This window comes from Callionymus lyra, chromosome 14, assembly GCF_982586985.1.
Source record: "Callionymus lyra chromosome 14, fCalLyr1.hap1.1, whole genome shotgun sequence".
Lineage (NCBI taxonomy): Eukaryota > Metazoa > Chordata > Actinopteri > Syngnathiformes > Callionymidae > Callionymus > Callionymus lyra.
The window spans coordinates 19,585,771-19,602,372 of NC_141831.1; the positions used below are offsets into that span (position 1 = coordinate 19,585,771).

At 37.2% G+C, this 16,602-nt stretch overlaps 1 protein-coding gene across 1 annotated transcript; it reads right to left on the reverse strand.

Moving 5' to 3' along the window:
* Positions 1-153: 153 nt before the first annotated feature.
* On the reverse strand, positions 154-15,598 carry hspa4a (heat shock protein family A (Hsp70) member 4a). The gene is made up of 19 exons (XM_087806828.1): positions 15,215-15,598; positions 13,094-13,151; positions 12,868-13,008; positions 12,675-12,797; positions 9,761-9,860; positions 8,703-8,836; positions 8,151-8,395; positions 7,992-8,068; positions 6,663-6,814; positions 6,480-6,586; positions 6,228-6,361; positions 5,105-5,286; positions 4,577-4,660; positions 3,595-3,750; positions 3,389-3,514; positions 3,214-3,321; positions 2,176-2,295; positions 1,948-2,109; positions 154-1,022 (listed from the first exon to the last, which is right to left on the reverse strand). Exons 1-19 carry the CDS (start codon positions 15,319-15,321, stop codon positions 819-821), a joined length of 2,520 nt encoding a protein of 839 aa, XP_087662954.1. The 5' UTR covers positions 15,322-15,598; the 3' UTR covers positions 154-818.
* Between the last annotated feature and the right edge of the window lie 1,004 nt (positions 15,599-16,602).

Below are 16,602 nucleotides of genomic sequence, written 5' to 3' on the forward strand. Positions count from 1 at the left end.
AGTATGTGTGACAGCGCCCTCTACAGGCTGGCGACAAATGACACGTAAATACATCTATTCGATAACACATTCATATTAAAATAAGAAACTTTTAGTGTTTTAACTGAACTCTTCACGAATCTATTACTAAAAAATGACAACCATGGACTCGTATATACTTTTAAATCTGGTTTATTTTGTTGACAACAGCGCCGCCCTGTAGGTGATTTGTTGGACCAGCAATGACTTGAAGTAGAAAAAAAACAATACAAGGATACGATAAACAGATGCTATCGTGTTAGAAAAAGCCAAACAGTGAAATACTGCATGATCGTACCTAATAACTACGACAATCGATGCGAATAAACAACAGAAACCTCATTACTTCTTTTTTTTGTTGTTTGTTTTTTAACACATAATCCAGCAAGTGTTGACGAAAAAAAGAAGAGATACAACATCGGAGGTTTGCCACTGCGGTGCTCACCACTGCCGGACATACTGCAGCATTAGAAATCATTTGAGCGCAGATTATTTAAACCGGACATTCAAAGAAGAGGCTACTGAACGCAACAACCTTTATGTCAAATCCAGGGTTCCAGTCTCCAATGGATTCGGAGGAAGCCCAACGCAAGCACGGGAAGAACATGCGAACTCAGAGGGAAAGAGGAATCTGAAGACTCGTAGACGACACCGTGCTGCTCGCGACCGTCAGAAATCAAGCGATGTTGTCTCGTGACGACGTAGGATGAAAATATGACAATCTATGGTTTTGCAGTTTTGAAGAAGTGAAGCTTGCTCGAGAATCACTGATGGACTAGCAGAGAGAGAAAAGATGGCGGTTAATCTACATCCATCTCCGGAAGCTTTTTCTCGGGGCCGCCGCCCTGCTCCGTGCCCGCCGGCGCCGCTTTGTCGTTGTTGCACATCTCGGTCTCAGCCTCTTGACCGTTGACTGGGCCGTTCTCCGCCGTGTCCTTCGGTGGGTCCGCCTTGGGCTTGGGTTTGGGTTTTGAGACCACGGGGTTGCACGCTGAATAAAGTTCCTGCACAGGACAGACAGAACCGTCAATATCCAGCCATTGAGTTCTCACTGAAATGGGTGTAATGTTGTAATGGCGCCACACGGTGGTGCTGGTCGTGTTCTTAAATTTTGGCATACAGGTTTAAAGTAAAAACTAGTGCAGGCATGAGGTGTGAGTCACTCGGACAGTTGCCTGGGTTTGACAATTGACACCAGGGAATATGGAGAATACACCCATTTATTTTCTTTCGGTACTGTATCGTTTTTAAAAAGCTAAGTATCATGGGTTACATTTTATTTTTCCATTACAGTTAATTTTTGGTTCATGTTTCAATAAAGTGTGTGTATTGCAATTAATTTTCCGGACGCTAGACAGCAGCAGTCATTGTCAGGAATTAAATTCCACAAGATCCATGCGATGACTGAGGACGAGAGGATGCAGTCGACTGCGGAAGCTTTTAAAGCTGATGTTTTGAACATATTTATGTTTCAAAACAAATGAAAGCAGTGACGAGTTTGCCAAGAGTCACGCGGTCTGTGAATGATGTGTCCCGAAAGTAAAGTACTCGAGCAATACTACAAATACATCCTTCCTAGAGTTTATACCGTACCATTGCCCCTGTATCGTGATATGCATAGTATCGCCAGGTTCTTTCCAAAACGCACACCTAATTAAGAGGCGGCTCAAATGATAGAATAATAATAAGTAAAGTGTTAAAACTAGAGTATACCTCATGCATGTTTGCTAGTACATGATGAGAAAACGGCAGTAGAATTAAGTTGCCAAATACTTTTACTATAAAACTAAGAACCCAAGTTACCTTTACAGTTAATGTTTGTGTAAAAAGTTTTGAAGGCTAATATTGTCAAAAGCTTTCTGCTTATTAAGATAAAAAATGACCATAGTATTGATATGTTATGAATCAAATTCATGTCCTTTTCTTCACCTTGGTCTTGGCCTGGATCTCGGTCACTTTGACGACTGGATCCACAGTTAAATCCTGAGTGTTTTGCTGGTTCATCTTGGTGCTCATCCACATCATGGCCTCGTTCACCTGCTTGTCCACCCGCGTCACCTCCAGCTCGTCCAGGTGATCGTACAGTTCGTCCTGTCAGGGTTGATACGAGGTTCATCAGATGAACGGATGAACCACGTCGACATCAGCGAACCTCACCTTCGCCTGAAAGGCTTTGATGATCTTCATGTACGTCTGGATTAGTCTCCCCAGATCTTCAAACGCTTTCGGCCGCTCCTCCGCCTCCATGTAGCGATTGCAGATGGGCTGACCGAGGGTCTGGTGGAAAGAAGGACGACATTGATTCAAAGGCAAGAAGAAAGACGATGATACTCGTTTGTGTTAAGAATGTGAATTTCAACTATATCTTGTCAGATGACACTTTGGAACACAAGACAACGTCGCTTCCTGTGTTACGTTTACTGCACTGGCAATAACTATATTGAATGACTCATATTCTCCTGGTGAAAATCTAGAAAGAATAGAATTTATAACAATAATACTGTATAGTTTTGTAAAGAATATAAAAAACAAAGTAAAAAAATTGCCAAAAAGCAGAGTCAAATGATTTAAAATAAACGACAAAAGCGCTGATACTGCAAATACCTCGGACAAGGCTTACACCAATAGAAAGTTTATCACTACAGTTTTATTAATGTTCATTTATTCCAGTGATTTAATGCCGTTTTCCTGCGGTTTTCTTGAAGCTCTGAGTAGAGTTTTAAACTTTATTAGATAATAAGAAATCCTTTGATTGTAAATACACGAGAAATGGAGAATATTTTATGATAAAAAATATATCTGTTAATATAAAATAATTTAATGTGGTAAAATAAGAATGCGCTATCAGAAGAAAATTGGAAAAAAAGGTAAATAATGCCTTGAATTGTACACCATTTCTTTTACTATTAATATAAAATAAATAAATAAATATAATGAGAATGAGCAATCTTATAAAAATAAGAAATAAAAATGTTTTAAAAAAAAAATAGATGTTTGAAATATTACTATTCATAAAAAACAGAATGTTTTTTAATGAAATGCGAAGAGCAATTTAAACAAAAATAATAATTGTATAAATAATAATAGCTGTAAAAGTGAAGAAATAAAATAATTAAAACACTAGATAGAGGGTAACGGAAAAATACAGGTCCCGTTATGTAACCCAAACAGAGTCGTACATGATGAGTTTGATACCTTCAGTTGGGCCAGTTTGTCGATGTACACTTGCTTCAGCTGGTCCTCGCCTTCGTCGTACAGCCAGTTCTCTGTGTCCTCCAGTTTTAAAGTGAAGGCATCTCGATCCTGGAAAAAACGACAAAGCACTTTAAGATAAATATAAAACAGGAAGATTGAGTTCAGCTCCACTCACAGATTCAGCCACAAACTTCTCCAGGATTCCATGTAGTTTGTCCCTCATCTCGTACACGTACTCTTCCACGTAGTTCTTGGCATCGTTCCTCTCCTTCTCCAGCTTGTCCTGCATGATCATATTCCCCTGCAGGCGGAAAAATACGATTACAAGTGAGCAAATAGTTTGCAGTAAAATAATGCCCTCAGTGGTTTCAGGACATTAACCTCGTTCTCCACAAACAGATTGATCGCATCGGTGGACAGCTGCCAGTGCAGAGCGCCCTCTACAGGAAGCTCCACCGTCTTCGTTTTCACTTTGGGCTTCTTCGCCTGAGGAGGCTGATCGTTCTTCTTCTCCTGCTTCCCATCTTCTGACACAGTCTGAAATCCCAAATCAAAAGTATGTTTAACAATAATTATAGATAGTTTGTTAATATTAGATCCATGAAGGACCTAGTAATAGTTTTTTAAGGTGTTTAAGGAGCGAAAAGAAATCATTTTCAAGCCTATTTTGACATTTCAACATTGAAAAATTAAGCTTACTCAACTTTTTTTTTACAACCATGGACCGGTTTAAATACCAGCAAAAATAAAAATAGCAGTCGAGGCAAAAGAAATGACAAAAACCTAGAAAATAAATCCCTCAATAACGCCGAGTCAGCATAAGCCCTGGACTTGTTTCTCTGCACCAAGATGGTCCAACATAGAGTTTGTGTTTATTTACAGTAGTTTACTGGCGTATTCTTTTAGTTAACTTGACCCAAACAAGAGTATTAATGTTTTTCAAGATCCACAGGCTATTATGACATAGAAGACGTTTTTTTATTAAATTAAACTACTTTCAGAATTCAGACAGTAATAATCAATAAAATAAATAGTCATTTATTTCCATGTCGTCTGTTAACAAATGCCTCATGGACTCTACCAGGCCCCAGGCCCGGTGGGGTAATAACACAGTAATGCAAACATCTTAAATCAATTATTTTAAAAAATATTATTTGTGTCGGTTTAAGTTGATAGTTTAAAAAATTAACAGTTGTCAGAAGATTGTCGATCGCTGCACCACTAGCTTCTATACTTTTTGAGATATAATATTCACAATATTTAACCAGATAGGTTAAAAAGGGACCATTTTGGAGTCGTTTCCAGGTGAACATTCTTGCAAACTTTTTAAAACGGTTTTGTTCGAAGCTCCTCCATCATTTACCTCCATCTCCTCGTTCTCAGACTTTTTGTCTCCGTTGTCTAAAGTCTGAGTTTTCTGCTCCTCCGGGTCGACCTGCATCTTGTTCTGTCGCACAAACACACACGAGGAGGTTCTTACATCGTCTTGCACTACCATGAGGGTTCATCGCTGCAGCTACTCTGAACCAAACGTATCAACAGCTTCGATGAATGACTTGGACCCCGAAGAGCGTCATCGACATAACAAACGAGGACTGAAGAGAAAAGAAGCGGTAGAAAAGTTGCTTCAGACTTTCTTCTGCCTGTCGGAGCAAGATGTTCAAATTCCAGAGAGATGAATAGTGACCTGGCAAAGGTGTGGTCTTTGTAAGTGATTGTAAGAACAATGAGTCTCGTCTTCCACGCCTGATGAAAGATTAAGATGGATTTGAAGGGAAACCTCTAAATGAGTGGGTCGTAACTAAAACTAGTTCTTTTGAGAGCACGAGTTCAAATGGCAACAAAGACCAGGTGTCGTCTCAGCATATTGACGTCAGAAAAACACACCGACCTCCTCCTCCTTCGCCGTCTGCTCTGTCTCCATGGGCTCCTCTCCCTCCGCCGACTTGATGACCTCCACCAGAGACGCGCTGGACACGCTGAACATGCCGTGGATGTTGACGCGCACTTTGACCTTCACCTTGGCGCACTCGCCGGACGCCTGCGGAACCACGTTCTTGACGAGGAACTGGCCTGTTGGGAAGAACGTATACGCACAAACGTGTCAATAGATTAAATTGATACAAATCAAAGTAGATTCATGTTACGTTGGTTTGATGACTAGCATATAAAAATGTCAGTGTTTGAGATAAGATAAGGAGACTTATGTGTGAGGTAATGTACACCGATAATGAAGTAAGATCGAAACCTCCAAGACTGAAAAAACAATATCACAATCAGACCCAAACTTCCTACATTCAACCCTTGTATTACCTCAGGGTCAAGGTGACCCGGAGGCCCCAAAAACAAATGTGTTTGAGGTATCCCTTGTGTTTTCTCTGGGTCAAGATGAACGACCTCCCTGGCTTCCAAAAATACATAAGCAGTGGTGGAGGTCATTCACCTTGACCCAGAAGCAACACAGGGGATACCACTAACACATTTGTTTTCAGGCCTCCGGGTCACACAAGGGTTAATTTACCCCACGACCTCTACTCGCTGAAAGATTTTGGCTATTTACATCTTTGTGCAATTAAGTTTGAAGTGGTATCCAATAAGAAACAAATCAGATTAAAGACCAGGTTAATCCCTTGATTTGGAGAAAATAAATATAGTTTCGTCGTTTCTGAATTACGAAAATAAGAGCATAGTTTTCGCTGAACTACTCGCAAATCTTCACGGCCTAAAGGAGCAACTAATGTGTTGATTTAAGTGCGTCTTAAATAGATCCTGGAACTTTATTGTATCATCCGTATGTGTCTGTTTGTACAAAACTCTCTTTTCATTTAAATATTTACATTAGAAAACGATCTTAGGCCCCGCCCACCAAAACCACTTTGGGGTTTACCATAGCCACAACCGCTCTGCTGGGATTGGTCAAACATTTAGGTTAGTCACCTCGCGTCGTCAATCGCAGAAACATCCACCTCTAAGAGAGTCGAATTTGACATCACTGACAAAAAGAGGCGTCGTACCGATGGCGGTGCCAGGGCAGGTCAGCTCTTTGGGGTTGTTGTAGTAGGCCTCCAGGGTGAAGGGTTCTTTGCGGTAGAACGTCAACACTTTGGAGAAAGGAGCCGCGTGGTTCTTCGGGAACACCTCGCAGTCGCTGTACACAAAAAGTTCAAATCTTATCACATGAAAAAAGGAATTTTCATGCCACATGTTTTTTGATACGTTAATGAAAATAATAAATATAACATGAGTTGCTGATGCCAGGAACCAACCTCAGTCCTTCCTCAGCAGCAGAATTCCACTTCAAGGAGACGGAGAAAGGGACGACGTCTGTGATGGAGAACTCCCGGACCTTGAATGCCGGCGACAGGATCGCACACTAAAGGTGGAGAAACGCGTTAAAACGATCATACGACTTCAAGCGGTGGCTTCACTTGCAAGACGGGCGGGTGTACCTGCAGGGCACATCCTCGGGCCACGGCCTCGTCCGCGTTCAGAGTGGTGCTCAGTTCTTTGCCGAAGAACTTTCCGATTCGCTCTTTGATGGCAGGCATTCTAGAGCCTCCGCCCATAATCTCCACCGCGTAGATGTCCTCCTTCTTCATCTCTGATCACACAACACACATGCGATAAACAAAATATAATGTGAAGTTTGTGAAGAAATATTGGACAGAGTTGGTATAACAATTAAGTATTATAGTCATTTAGGGTAATAAGTATGATTAACCTACACATTATTTCAGAACGATTTGTCTGATGAATATATTGAAGAATATTTTCATAAAGATTGAAGCCTAAAAAAAAGACTTAAAGACAATAAATATCAAAATCACAAGCAGATATTATGTTATTTAACGACATAAAATCAATTCTAATAGTAATAATAAACATTCAGAAAATTAATGAATCCAACAAATATTGAATATTTATATATTTACAACTGTATAGGAAACATTAAGTAAATAGAAATATCAAAACTAGTGAAAATGTCAGTGTGTTTAGTATGAAAGTATATCAATATCATCAGGATATTGAATGGTCGAATTTAACATTTGAAATTTTTAACCTTTTTTTATTCAAATGTTTGTTTAATCATTGGATTATTGGTTTTGAATGATTTTAATCAATTATTTCCACATTGAAAGTTTCCATATGTTGTTATTTAATGGAATAAGAAAATTAGAATACGTGAGATCACGTGATCTACTGTGAGTCGCACGATTGGCTGAAAGTTTAATCAAGAAGCTCAGGACTCTTTCGGTGTTTACTGTTGGCAAAAACATACCAACATTTCCATATTGAATTCAAAATGTTTCAAATAAAATAAAGGGTTCAGAAAATTTAAATATTGAATTATTGGAATTGAATTTTCTTCTTAACACAGAGTTTGATATTCTTGCATTTTAAAACATTTTTTCAATAATATTAATATTTTTACCCTTCAATATAAACATCTTTAAATTAAATTATTTAATAAAATAATAATTAAACCTTTCCATATAGAAATGATTGGATCAATTTAAAATAAAAATAAATGTAATGCTTAAAATACATCATTTTAAATGTAATAAATTCAAAGTTTGCAACATTTTAAACATTCCTCATAAAAAAAACACTATTTATGGCTCTGATGGGTCTGATGTACTTCAATATTGAAGTTTTTCTATTGTTTATAACACACAAGGCCTTCTGTTAGAAATCATTTGGGTCATAGTAGCACAGGTAGCAATTATAGCTCTGAACACATCATCAGGGAAAGTCCAGCTGACGTCTACTGTACTCACTGGTTTGTTCCATGATGCTGCGCAGCGGTGCCTCCACTTTGGCCAGAAGTCCTGCACACATCTCCTCAAAGTGACCTCTGCACAGACAAAATAAAGTTATTTATAGCTCAGAGTGATGGACGAGAACCAACCCCACGAGAAGGAGAGGAATCATCTCACCTGTTGAGTTTGCTAGTGACGTCGATCTCGTTCATGAAGCACTCGATGTTCAGCGGGAGGTCGGAGGAGTTGGCGCTCATCAGCTTCTTCAGCTTCTCGCACTCCTGGTAGAGCCGCACCAGCGCCCGCGGCTTCGACTTCACGTCCAGCTTGTACTTGGTCCTGAAGTCCTCGCAGAAGTGGCTGACCAGGATGTCGTCGAAGTCCTTGCCGCCCAGGTCGGGGTCGTAGGCCGTGGCCAGAGTCTGATGCGCACAGAGAAACAAAGTTTTCCGATGACTCACATCACCTCGCTGATTAAAAGAAGGAAACTGAAGAGGCTCATGACCATCTTCCGCTTCAGGAGGAAATTAAAGTAACAAGCGGAGGATCCGGCAGAATAAAGAAGGTGGCGCTGAAGTGTCAATTTATTCATCAGACTAACACATCGATGGCGGACCAGAAGATGACACCTCTATTATTAGCAGGTCTACCTCCAACACAAGACTTCCTGTGAACCACACGTTCAAATACAAAAGAGTCTTTTACATGTTGGGATCCTTCAGAACTCACCTTAAGCTTCCCCTTATTGAAGGCACAGATGGACACCTGGTAGCTGGAGTGGCCCAAGTCCACGAACACAACGTTCCTGGGCTTCTCCTCTGGAACCGGCAGGTCCTGCTTGTAGATCCCATAAGCCAGACTTACTGTAACCAACACAGGGATGTGTGATTTATCATCCAGTTATTGCAGAGAGAAAAGGTTATTATACCTAAAATAACAATAATTAAACAAGTAACTCAAAGAGTCCTTTAAGTTATTCAATAAAAATATATATATATATATATATATATATATATATATATTTGATGATCACAAAAACTAATATCCTTTAAAATAAAAGTAATTCATTAAGAAATAAATTACAATAAAAATATTTATATAATTTAAATAAAGTATTTTTACTCTTCTCTGTACATTTTTTAATGGTGGGAGTTCTAAAACAATTTTAATTTAAGTACAAACACATTATATTAAGACATACAGCAGACATATTAAATATTTTAAAAAAATAATAAAAAAAATAATATTGACAGTAAGATAAAATAAACATAATAATATATAAACAAATATACATTTATCAACAACTATAAACATTAGTAAACACTACAGAAATACAGAACAATACATAATAATAACATAAATCTTGTATAATGAGAAAGAATAAAGTAAAATGAATGCACTAAAATTCAATAATAGTTATTATTTCTCCACATTTACAAGCCAATAGTGAGAGAAGTACTATTATAGATAAATGATCAATGTAGGTTTTTGTCATCATGTTGGTCTTAAAGAGGAACTTTATAGTATTAAAGTTTTGATAAAGGTTGATAACAGATCTTGGTTTTTAGCTAAATGTATTGAGTCTAGTTTAACAAAATAAACATTAATAATGGCAGATTTGATCCGTCAGAGACTTTTAACAGTCAAAAGAAAGTAGCTGAACACGTGTGTGACTGGTCGTGTGTGAGGAATTTGTCACACCAGCGCAGCACCTTTGCATTCACATTCATCATGAACATGCTATCCACACGTGCGGAGTCCAGGAAGGTAAAGCTTAATGTTCAAACCTGCAGTCGTGTCATTCATGAGTCGTAGACAGTTGAGTCCCGCGATCTGAGCGGAGTCCATCACAGACCTCCTCTCTGCATCGGTGAAGAAGCTGGGCACCTGCGGAGCAGACCTTTATTTAGCCAAACATCATCTGAATACACGTCTTCGTATTTTTAAAAATGCCAAAATTACACTTAACCCTTGTTTTCTCAGGGTCAAGGTGACCCGGAGGCCAGAAAACAACAACATCACCTTGAGTTATTGTGATGTTAGGGCACTAGCAGAGGTGCACAACTCATCCAATAGTGTCAGGAACAGTAGAAGTAAATATTAATAAACTTTAATGGAACACAAGTTAAATATTTGACCCTTTTTATTTAGTTTTCTGTTTTGCATTTCAATTTTTTTTAACTGTTTATATAGCTTACTATCATTTCATTTCCATGATTTTCTTTTTAATATTTAAATATATTAAATACTTAATGTACAACTTTTTCTAATTGATTTGTTTAATTAAATGTCATATTTCACATTAACATCAGTTGTAATGTATCTGTACTCGCCTCATCTTGATTTTCAGTATAAATGCAGACTATGAAAACACTGCCAGGTGATATTTTCTGACTTTTTGGATAATCACGACAATTTTCTATTATGATAATAATACACACCAATATAGTTTTTCATAGAATAACTTAAAAATATACTGCTGCCCATGATACTACAGAGAGTACACTTACCAGTACTTTTTCTCTCCCTTTATTTTGGAAGTTTCAAAATGTCATTATTCTATACCAAAAGCAGTAAAAAATGTAATACTTGAAAAAAGATCAATGTACTTTAGTAGGTTAATAATTTTTCCACATCAAAATTATTTTCAAATGCAATTCTGACTTTCTGTTTTTTTTAAAAAGTCCTCATAAACATTTTTTGAAAACGTCATTGGTTCTTCTTTGGTACAGACAGAGCAAAGACAAGCTGGTGTGGTCTTATCTTTTGCGTTTTTGTACCAAATTATTACAGAATTGTCATTATTTGTGAAGACATTGGCCTAACCTGAAAATTGGCTTTGATTGCGATGGAAATAATAAAATAAAATGAAAATAAATACATTTACCTAGAGCCCTGTGATATACATCATATAATAAATTGTTTAATTTGATACATTTTAAAGAATAAACCATTTATTTTAATATTTAGATGAACAAAAGAAGACCCCTCTTGTTTAAGTGAACCTTCCCTTCCTTTGTGAGAACCTTTTTACCAGATGTTTTATAATGTTTTTACTGATTAATGCATGTTTTTCTGCTTGTAGAGTCACTTCTAATAATACATGAATGGACTTTCTCACAAGACGTCAGGATAGCGCCGTCGTGTTAGTAACGGTCCAACCAAAACAAAACAGCTTCTTGTGGAAACACTCCAGAGCTAAATTTAGCCTGTTAGCTTCTGTCATGAGTGGATCGTCTCCAGGGCTGATGTAAACTTCACATTTAGACGGTGAGAGTAACAACCTTTCTGTGCAACACCCTGAACTTTATGTAACAGATGCTGTCCGTGAACCCCCCCCCACTGAGAAACGTCAGGGACACATCCCATTTGCCTCTGGTACAGTGAAAGGGCAGGAGATTCTGGGCTCACATTAGAAGCAGGTGCCAGCTTGAAATGTATTTAAATCCACTTAAATAGTCATCAAATTATATCAAATAAAAGATCTTTGCTGCAGGGTATAATGACGATTAATCTTTGAAGTGTTTTGAAATACTCCATTTGAAATTACATGTTTTTGTGAGGACACACCTGCAGTGCAAATATGAACCATTCTATGAATACAACAACACACATTGTACAAATACAAACGTGTTTGCCTTGTTTTCACACAAAGTGAAACTAGAAAACCGAGAAATGTACTGGCAAGTTAGTAAACTGGAAGATGAAGCCCAAAAACAGGAGCATTTCTTTCATTTTGTAACAAATAAACACGCAGAAAAAGTGGCAACAGAGCAAAAGAGAGTTTGTGGAATTGCAGTTACGCCATTATTAAATAATTTCCCGAAGGAGATCTCCATCAATAAAGTTTATCTATCCATCTAATACAGCACTCAGGAATGTAATTAACAATATTTTCAATTATACAAATTGGGGCTTAAAGACCAAAAAAAACATGAAAATCTAAACCAACATTAAATAGAGTCGATTTGATCAAGTTTATTGATGTATTGAAAAACTCATCTTTAACCAATAGAACAACAAGTAATCTTACTGAGAGATTATTTTAATAGAAATATAGGTTAAAAAAACAAAAATGGCTTTTATAGATCCTTAAAGGGCACCAAATGTGTTGATTTAAGTGCGTCTTTAATTGATCTTGGCCTTTGTTTAACTCATCAGTATTTGTCTTTTTGTATAAAACTCTCTTTTCATTTAAATTTTTAAAACAGAAAATGTGCTTAAGCCCCGCCCACTAAAAATGTGTCGGTTTTCTGGAGATTAAATCTCTTTTGCCATAACCACACCCACTCTGCTGTGACTGGTCCAACATCAAGGTTTGTCACCACGCGTAATCAATCCCGGAAGCCTCCAAATCCAAGGGACTCATTGTATAAACAAAGCAGGGAGCGTGATTACAGCTGGCTGGAGCATGAGTGAAGACCATTATTACGTCATAATGGACTCCGCTCTCGTAACCCTTCATTTGACAAGATTTCAGAGAACTTTATAAAGTAATAACTTCAAAACATGGTCATGATGAGAGACTTACTGCATCTTGGAGAGGAAGACTTTTGAAGGGTTTTCACATCATTTGCCTTTTAACAAATACTTATTATATCTGTATATGACATCACTAGCATGTCTTTATTTTACATTCGACTACAGAATAAACATTAATTCAGAGGCCACATCACGAGTGAGATTCTACAAGAGACTTACGGAGATGACACAGTCCGCCACGGGTTTCTTAAGTGCATTTTCGGCGGTCTCTTTTAGTTTGGTCAACAGCATCCCGGACACCTGCTCGATGCTGAACAATCGCTCCTCGTCCATGTACATCACCTGAAATCAGAAGAGAGATTAAAAAAATGGGGCAATTTTACATTAATTTGCGTTTTCATCAGAGTCTTACTTTTATCCCGGTGGCTCCAGACGGCAGCTGGGCCAGGTCGTACACCAGGTTGGATTTGATGGACTGAACATAAGGGTCGGCGAAAGCCCGGCCATGGAATCTCTTGAAGCCTTGCACAGTATTTTTACAGTTGGTCACAATCTGGAATTTAAGTGAAGACGGTAAGTGGTCGATATTGCAGATGGAAACTCAACTCCCAGGGATCAGAGAGGAAGTGTTGACTCACCTGACTCTTTGCTGCTGCTCCTATTGAACGATTTCTCTGCCCGAACGACACAAAAGACCTACACAACAAAAACAATACAATTGTTGAAAGCATTCTATTAGACAGAACTAAATAAGTCGTACAGATCTTTGTAAACACATGATTATACTCTTGCTTTAATTTATTGTCACTTTATGCTTAAAATATAAACCACATTCTTAAAAAAAACATGTTATTAACACATTTCTCATTTAGACTATTGTAACAGTTTATCTTGGTGTCTAAACAAGAGCTGTCTCGCCTGCAGTAAATACAAAACTCAGCAGCAGCGAGAATTCTGACCTGCTCTAGTAGAAGAACTCACATTTCTCCGATCCTTAAAACTCTTCCCTGGCGGTCAGTTTCTTTCAGGATCAATTTTAAAATTCTGGTTCTTATTTTGATTGTTATACATGTTCAGACTCCTCCTTACATCAGTGATCTGATCCAGCCTTACACCCCAGCTCGGGCTCTGAGGTCTGTGGATCAGAATCTAGTGATGGTTCCTGAACACGTTTCAGGACCAGAAGAGAGAAATCCTTCCAGACTGTTGGTACTAAGCTTTGGAACGATCTTCCTCTCTCTGTGTTTGATGATCTACTGACTCCTTCAAGAAACATCTAAAGACATTTTTATTTGTGCAGACTTTTCCTTGATTTTGTGGAACTTCTGTTTTTCGTCTTATGTCTTGGCCTTTTAAAGTATATATTTTAACTGTGTATTGTGTTTGATTGTTTAAGCGCTTTGTGATCCTGGTCTAGAAAGGCGCTTTACAAATAACCTTTATTTACTTACTTAATTACATTTCATTAAGTCATCCATACACAAGAAGGAATTTACATCTTCACATTATTATTACTTTTGTTTTTTTTAATTTTAAACAAATAAAATTCCAACAAAAATACATCTCATACAGTTATCATGTTGTAGTTGTTTTAACCATTAAGAAAAAAAAAGAAAACAGTTATAGAATAAATATTTTAATAAGGACCGTTTTAAATGTAGCATTTTGTGATACTTACTTGTAATACCTTGTGATACTTACATACTTATTATATCATAATAACATAACCAATGATAAATCAGTAGTATTTGTACTTTATTTTCCATTTGTAAGAACTTATTGAAAGTATAAAACGATAACCTTACATTGTCAGGAACACCAATAAAAGTTCTGATGGTTTTTTTTCTCCGATTATACTCAACCACAAGTAAAACAAAAATGATGAGGTGCTTCTATAGTAAATAAAAGGAAAACAAATCGTTTTATTTTAGACGCATGTCCTTGAACACCATTAAAAAAATGTGATAAAAAATACATAAAAATAAGGGGGTGGGGTGATAAAATCAATACAATATAAAAAAATATATAAAAAAGTCTGTAAAAAATAGCTTTGAGTATCAACATTTCTCAATACCCTATTAAATAGCATTTTAATACAGAAATTAAACCATTAAAAACACATTTAACAGTACAACTGATGATATCCTACTAGTATTCTTATTTCAAAAATCTTATTGAAATATCTTGATTTAATACTCTACAATACATATAATGTTCATTTCAAATTAGATTTTAAATTGTGAATCTTTAAGTCTATCAACGTTTTTATATTGAACAATAACGCCTCCTTTATTTTTTATATAATAATGTAATGTACAAAAACATTTTCTGAAGAGATAAACATAAATATATATATATATATATATATATATATATAAATTATTACTCTAACAAGATTCGTTAATAATATAAGAATAAAAGTGTCGTCATTTCTCGATCGATTCGCCAACACTGTAAGTTTTTCTAGAAAATTCTAACCGGCGATTGGCTGCTGTCGTCATCATCACCAGCACGAATCCAACTTTCAACATTAAAAAAAACAAACTTAACAACGACAGAAACAAAACCAAAAAAAAATCTTTTGACAGCTTACGGTGTGACGCGGCGTTAATGACTACATTTAAAAATAAAAATGCTAACACAGTTAGCACGACGATGCTGCGCGCACACAGAAGGAGGCGAGAGGGTTGTGTTCAGGGAGGATCTTCTGGAAGGATTTCTCGTGGATGAAAAAAAGAGTTTTATAAATGGATACTCACGGTGTGCATCTGTCGCTGTACTCGTTGGCCACCGTCTCGATCCCTCCAGCTCGGGCTACAGCTACATAGCAGCTTTGGAAGCCCAGGTCGAAACCCACCACTGACATCTTGAGTCCCTCCTGTTATGGCAGCACCGCGAGTGAAGAGTCGAGACGCAGCTTTTTCCAACGAGGTTTTGATGGAGTCGCCTCTTTAAGTCGGGCGACTTCTTGTCATAATCCACGCTGCCACTGACTGTCCGAAAGCCGGCGAGTGTGTGTGTGTGTGTGTGTGAGTTTGTGTGTGTGTCTCTGTGGCTGCTGCTGTCGCAAGGTGGTCGACGGAACTCTCGCGAGACTTCCCACCTTCCAGGGTTATCTGGAGCTTTCTACGAGGTGCGTGAAGGAGAGCAGAGGCTTCTTTTTGCTTTTGTCGCTTTCTGACACAAAACAGTGAACATTTATACTTTTCTAGTGGCTTTATTTAATCACAAAGTGTCTTAGTGAAAGATCTTGTGAGGCCTGACCTTAGACCGTTATGGATTTTTTAGAAAAACAAACATGAAAAAGAACAGATGAAGCACTGTGACCCCTGACCCCATATAGTCATTTTATATTCCATTTGAGGTAAGAGAAAAAATGAAGTCTTATTCTACGAAATATCGTGTCATTTCCACTTTAAATTGTTTTTTAAGTATGTAATTTTTATTTGTATAGCACTTTTCCAGACCAGGGTCACAAAGCACTTAAACAATCAAAACAATACTCAATAAAGTATATACTTTAAAGGTCAAGATAAAACTGATAACACAACAGGAGTTCCAGAAAATCAAGGAAAAGCCTCAACAAATAAAAACGTCTTAAGATGTTTCTTGAAGGAGTCAGAAACATATATATGTACATTATAATTACATAGGTATGAAAACTTTAAATAAAAACATGGGGAATTATGTACTTAACTAAAACGTGTGAATTAACTGTGTGAAGCCATTTAAAAAAACGTTGAATAAGACATTCATGTTAGCCCAGAGGTTCCTGCAAATAAACATCAGGCATAAATATGTAGTAATATGTTTATATTTATTGTGTGACAAAGGTGCCATTTTTCCTTGAGCAAATGCACTAGTATTTATGTGTGACCCTGGTCTAGAAAGACGCTTTAGAAATAACCATTACTTACTAACACTCTTGACAAAAGTCATAACATTTTATTTGTTTTGAAACCAAAACATTTCCAAAAATCCACTTTAAAAGCTTGTGAGGTTGACTGTATCCTCTCGTCCTCAGTCATCACCAGGATCTCACAGGATTTAATTGTTCCTTAAGCAGTGGAGGAGGTAATGAATTGATGAGGTTTAATTAACTTTTAAAATGAGAAGAGTTATATTTTCATCTTAATTATGATAAGAA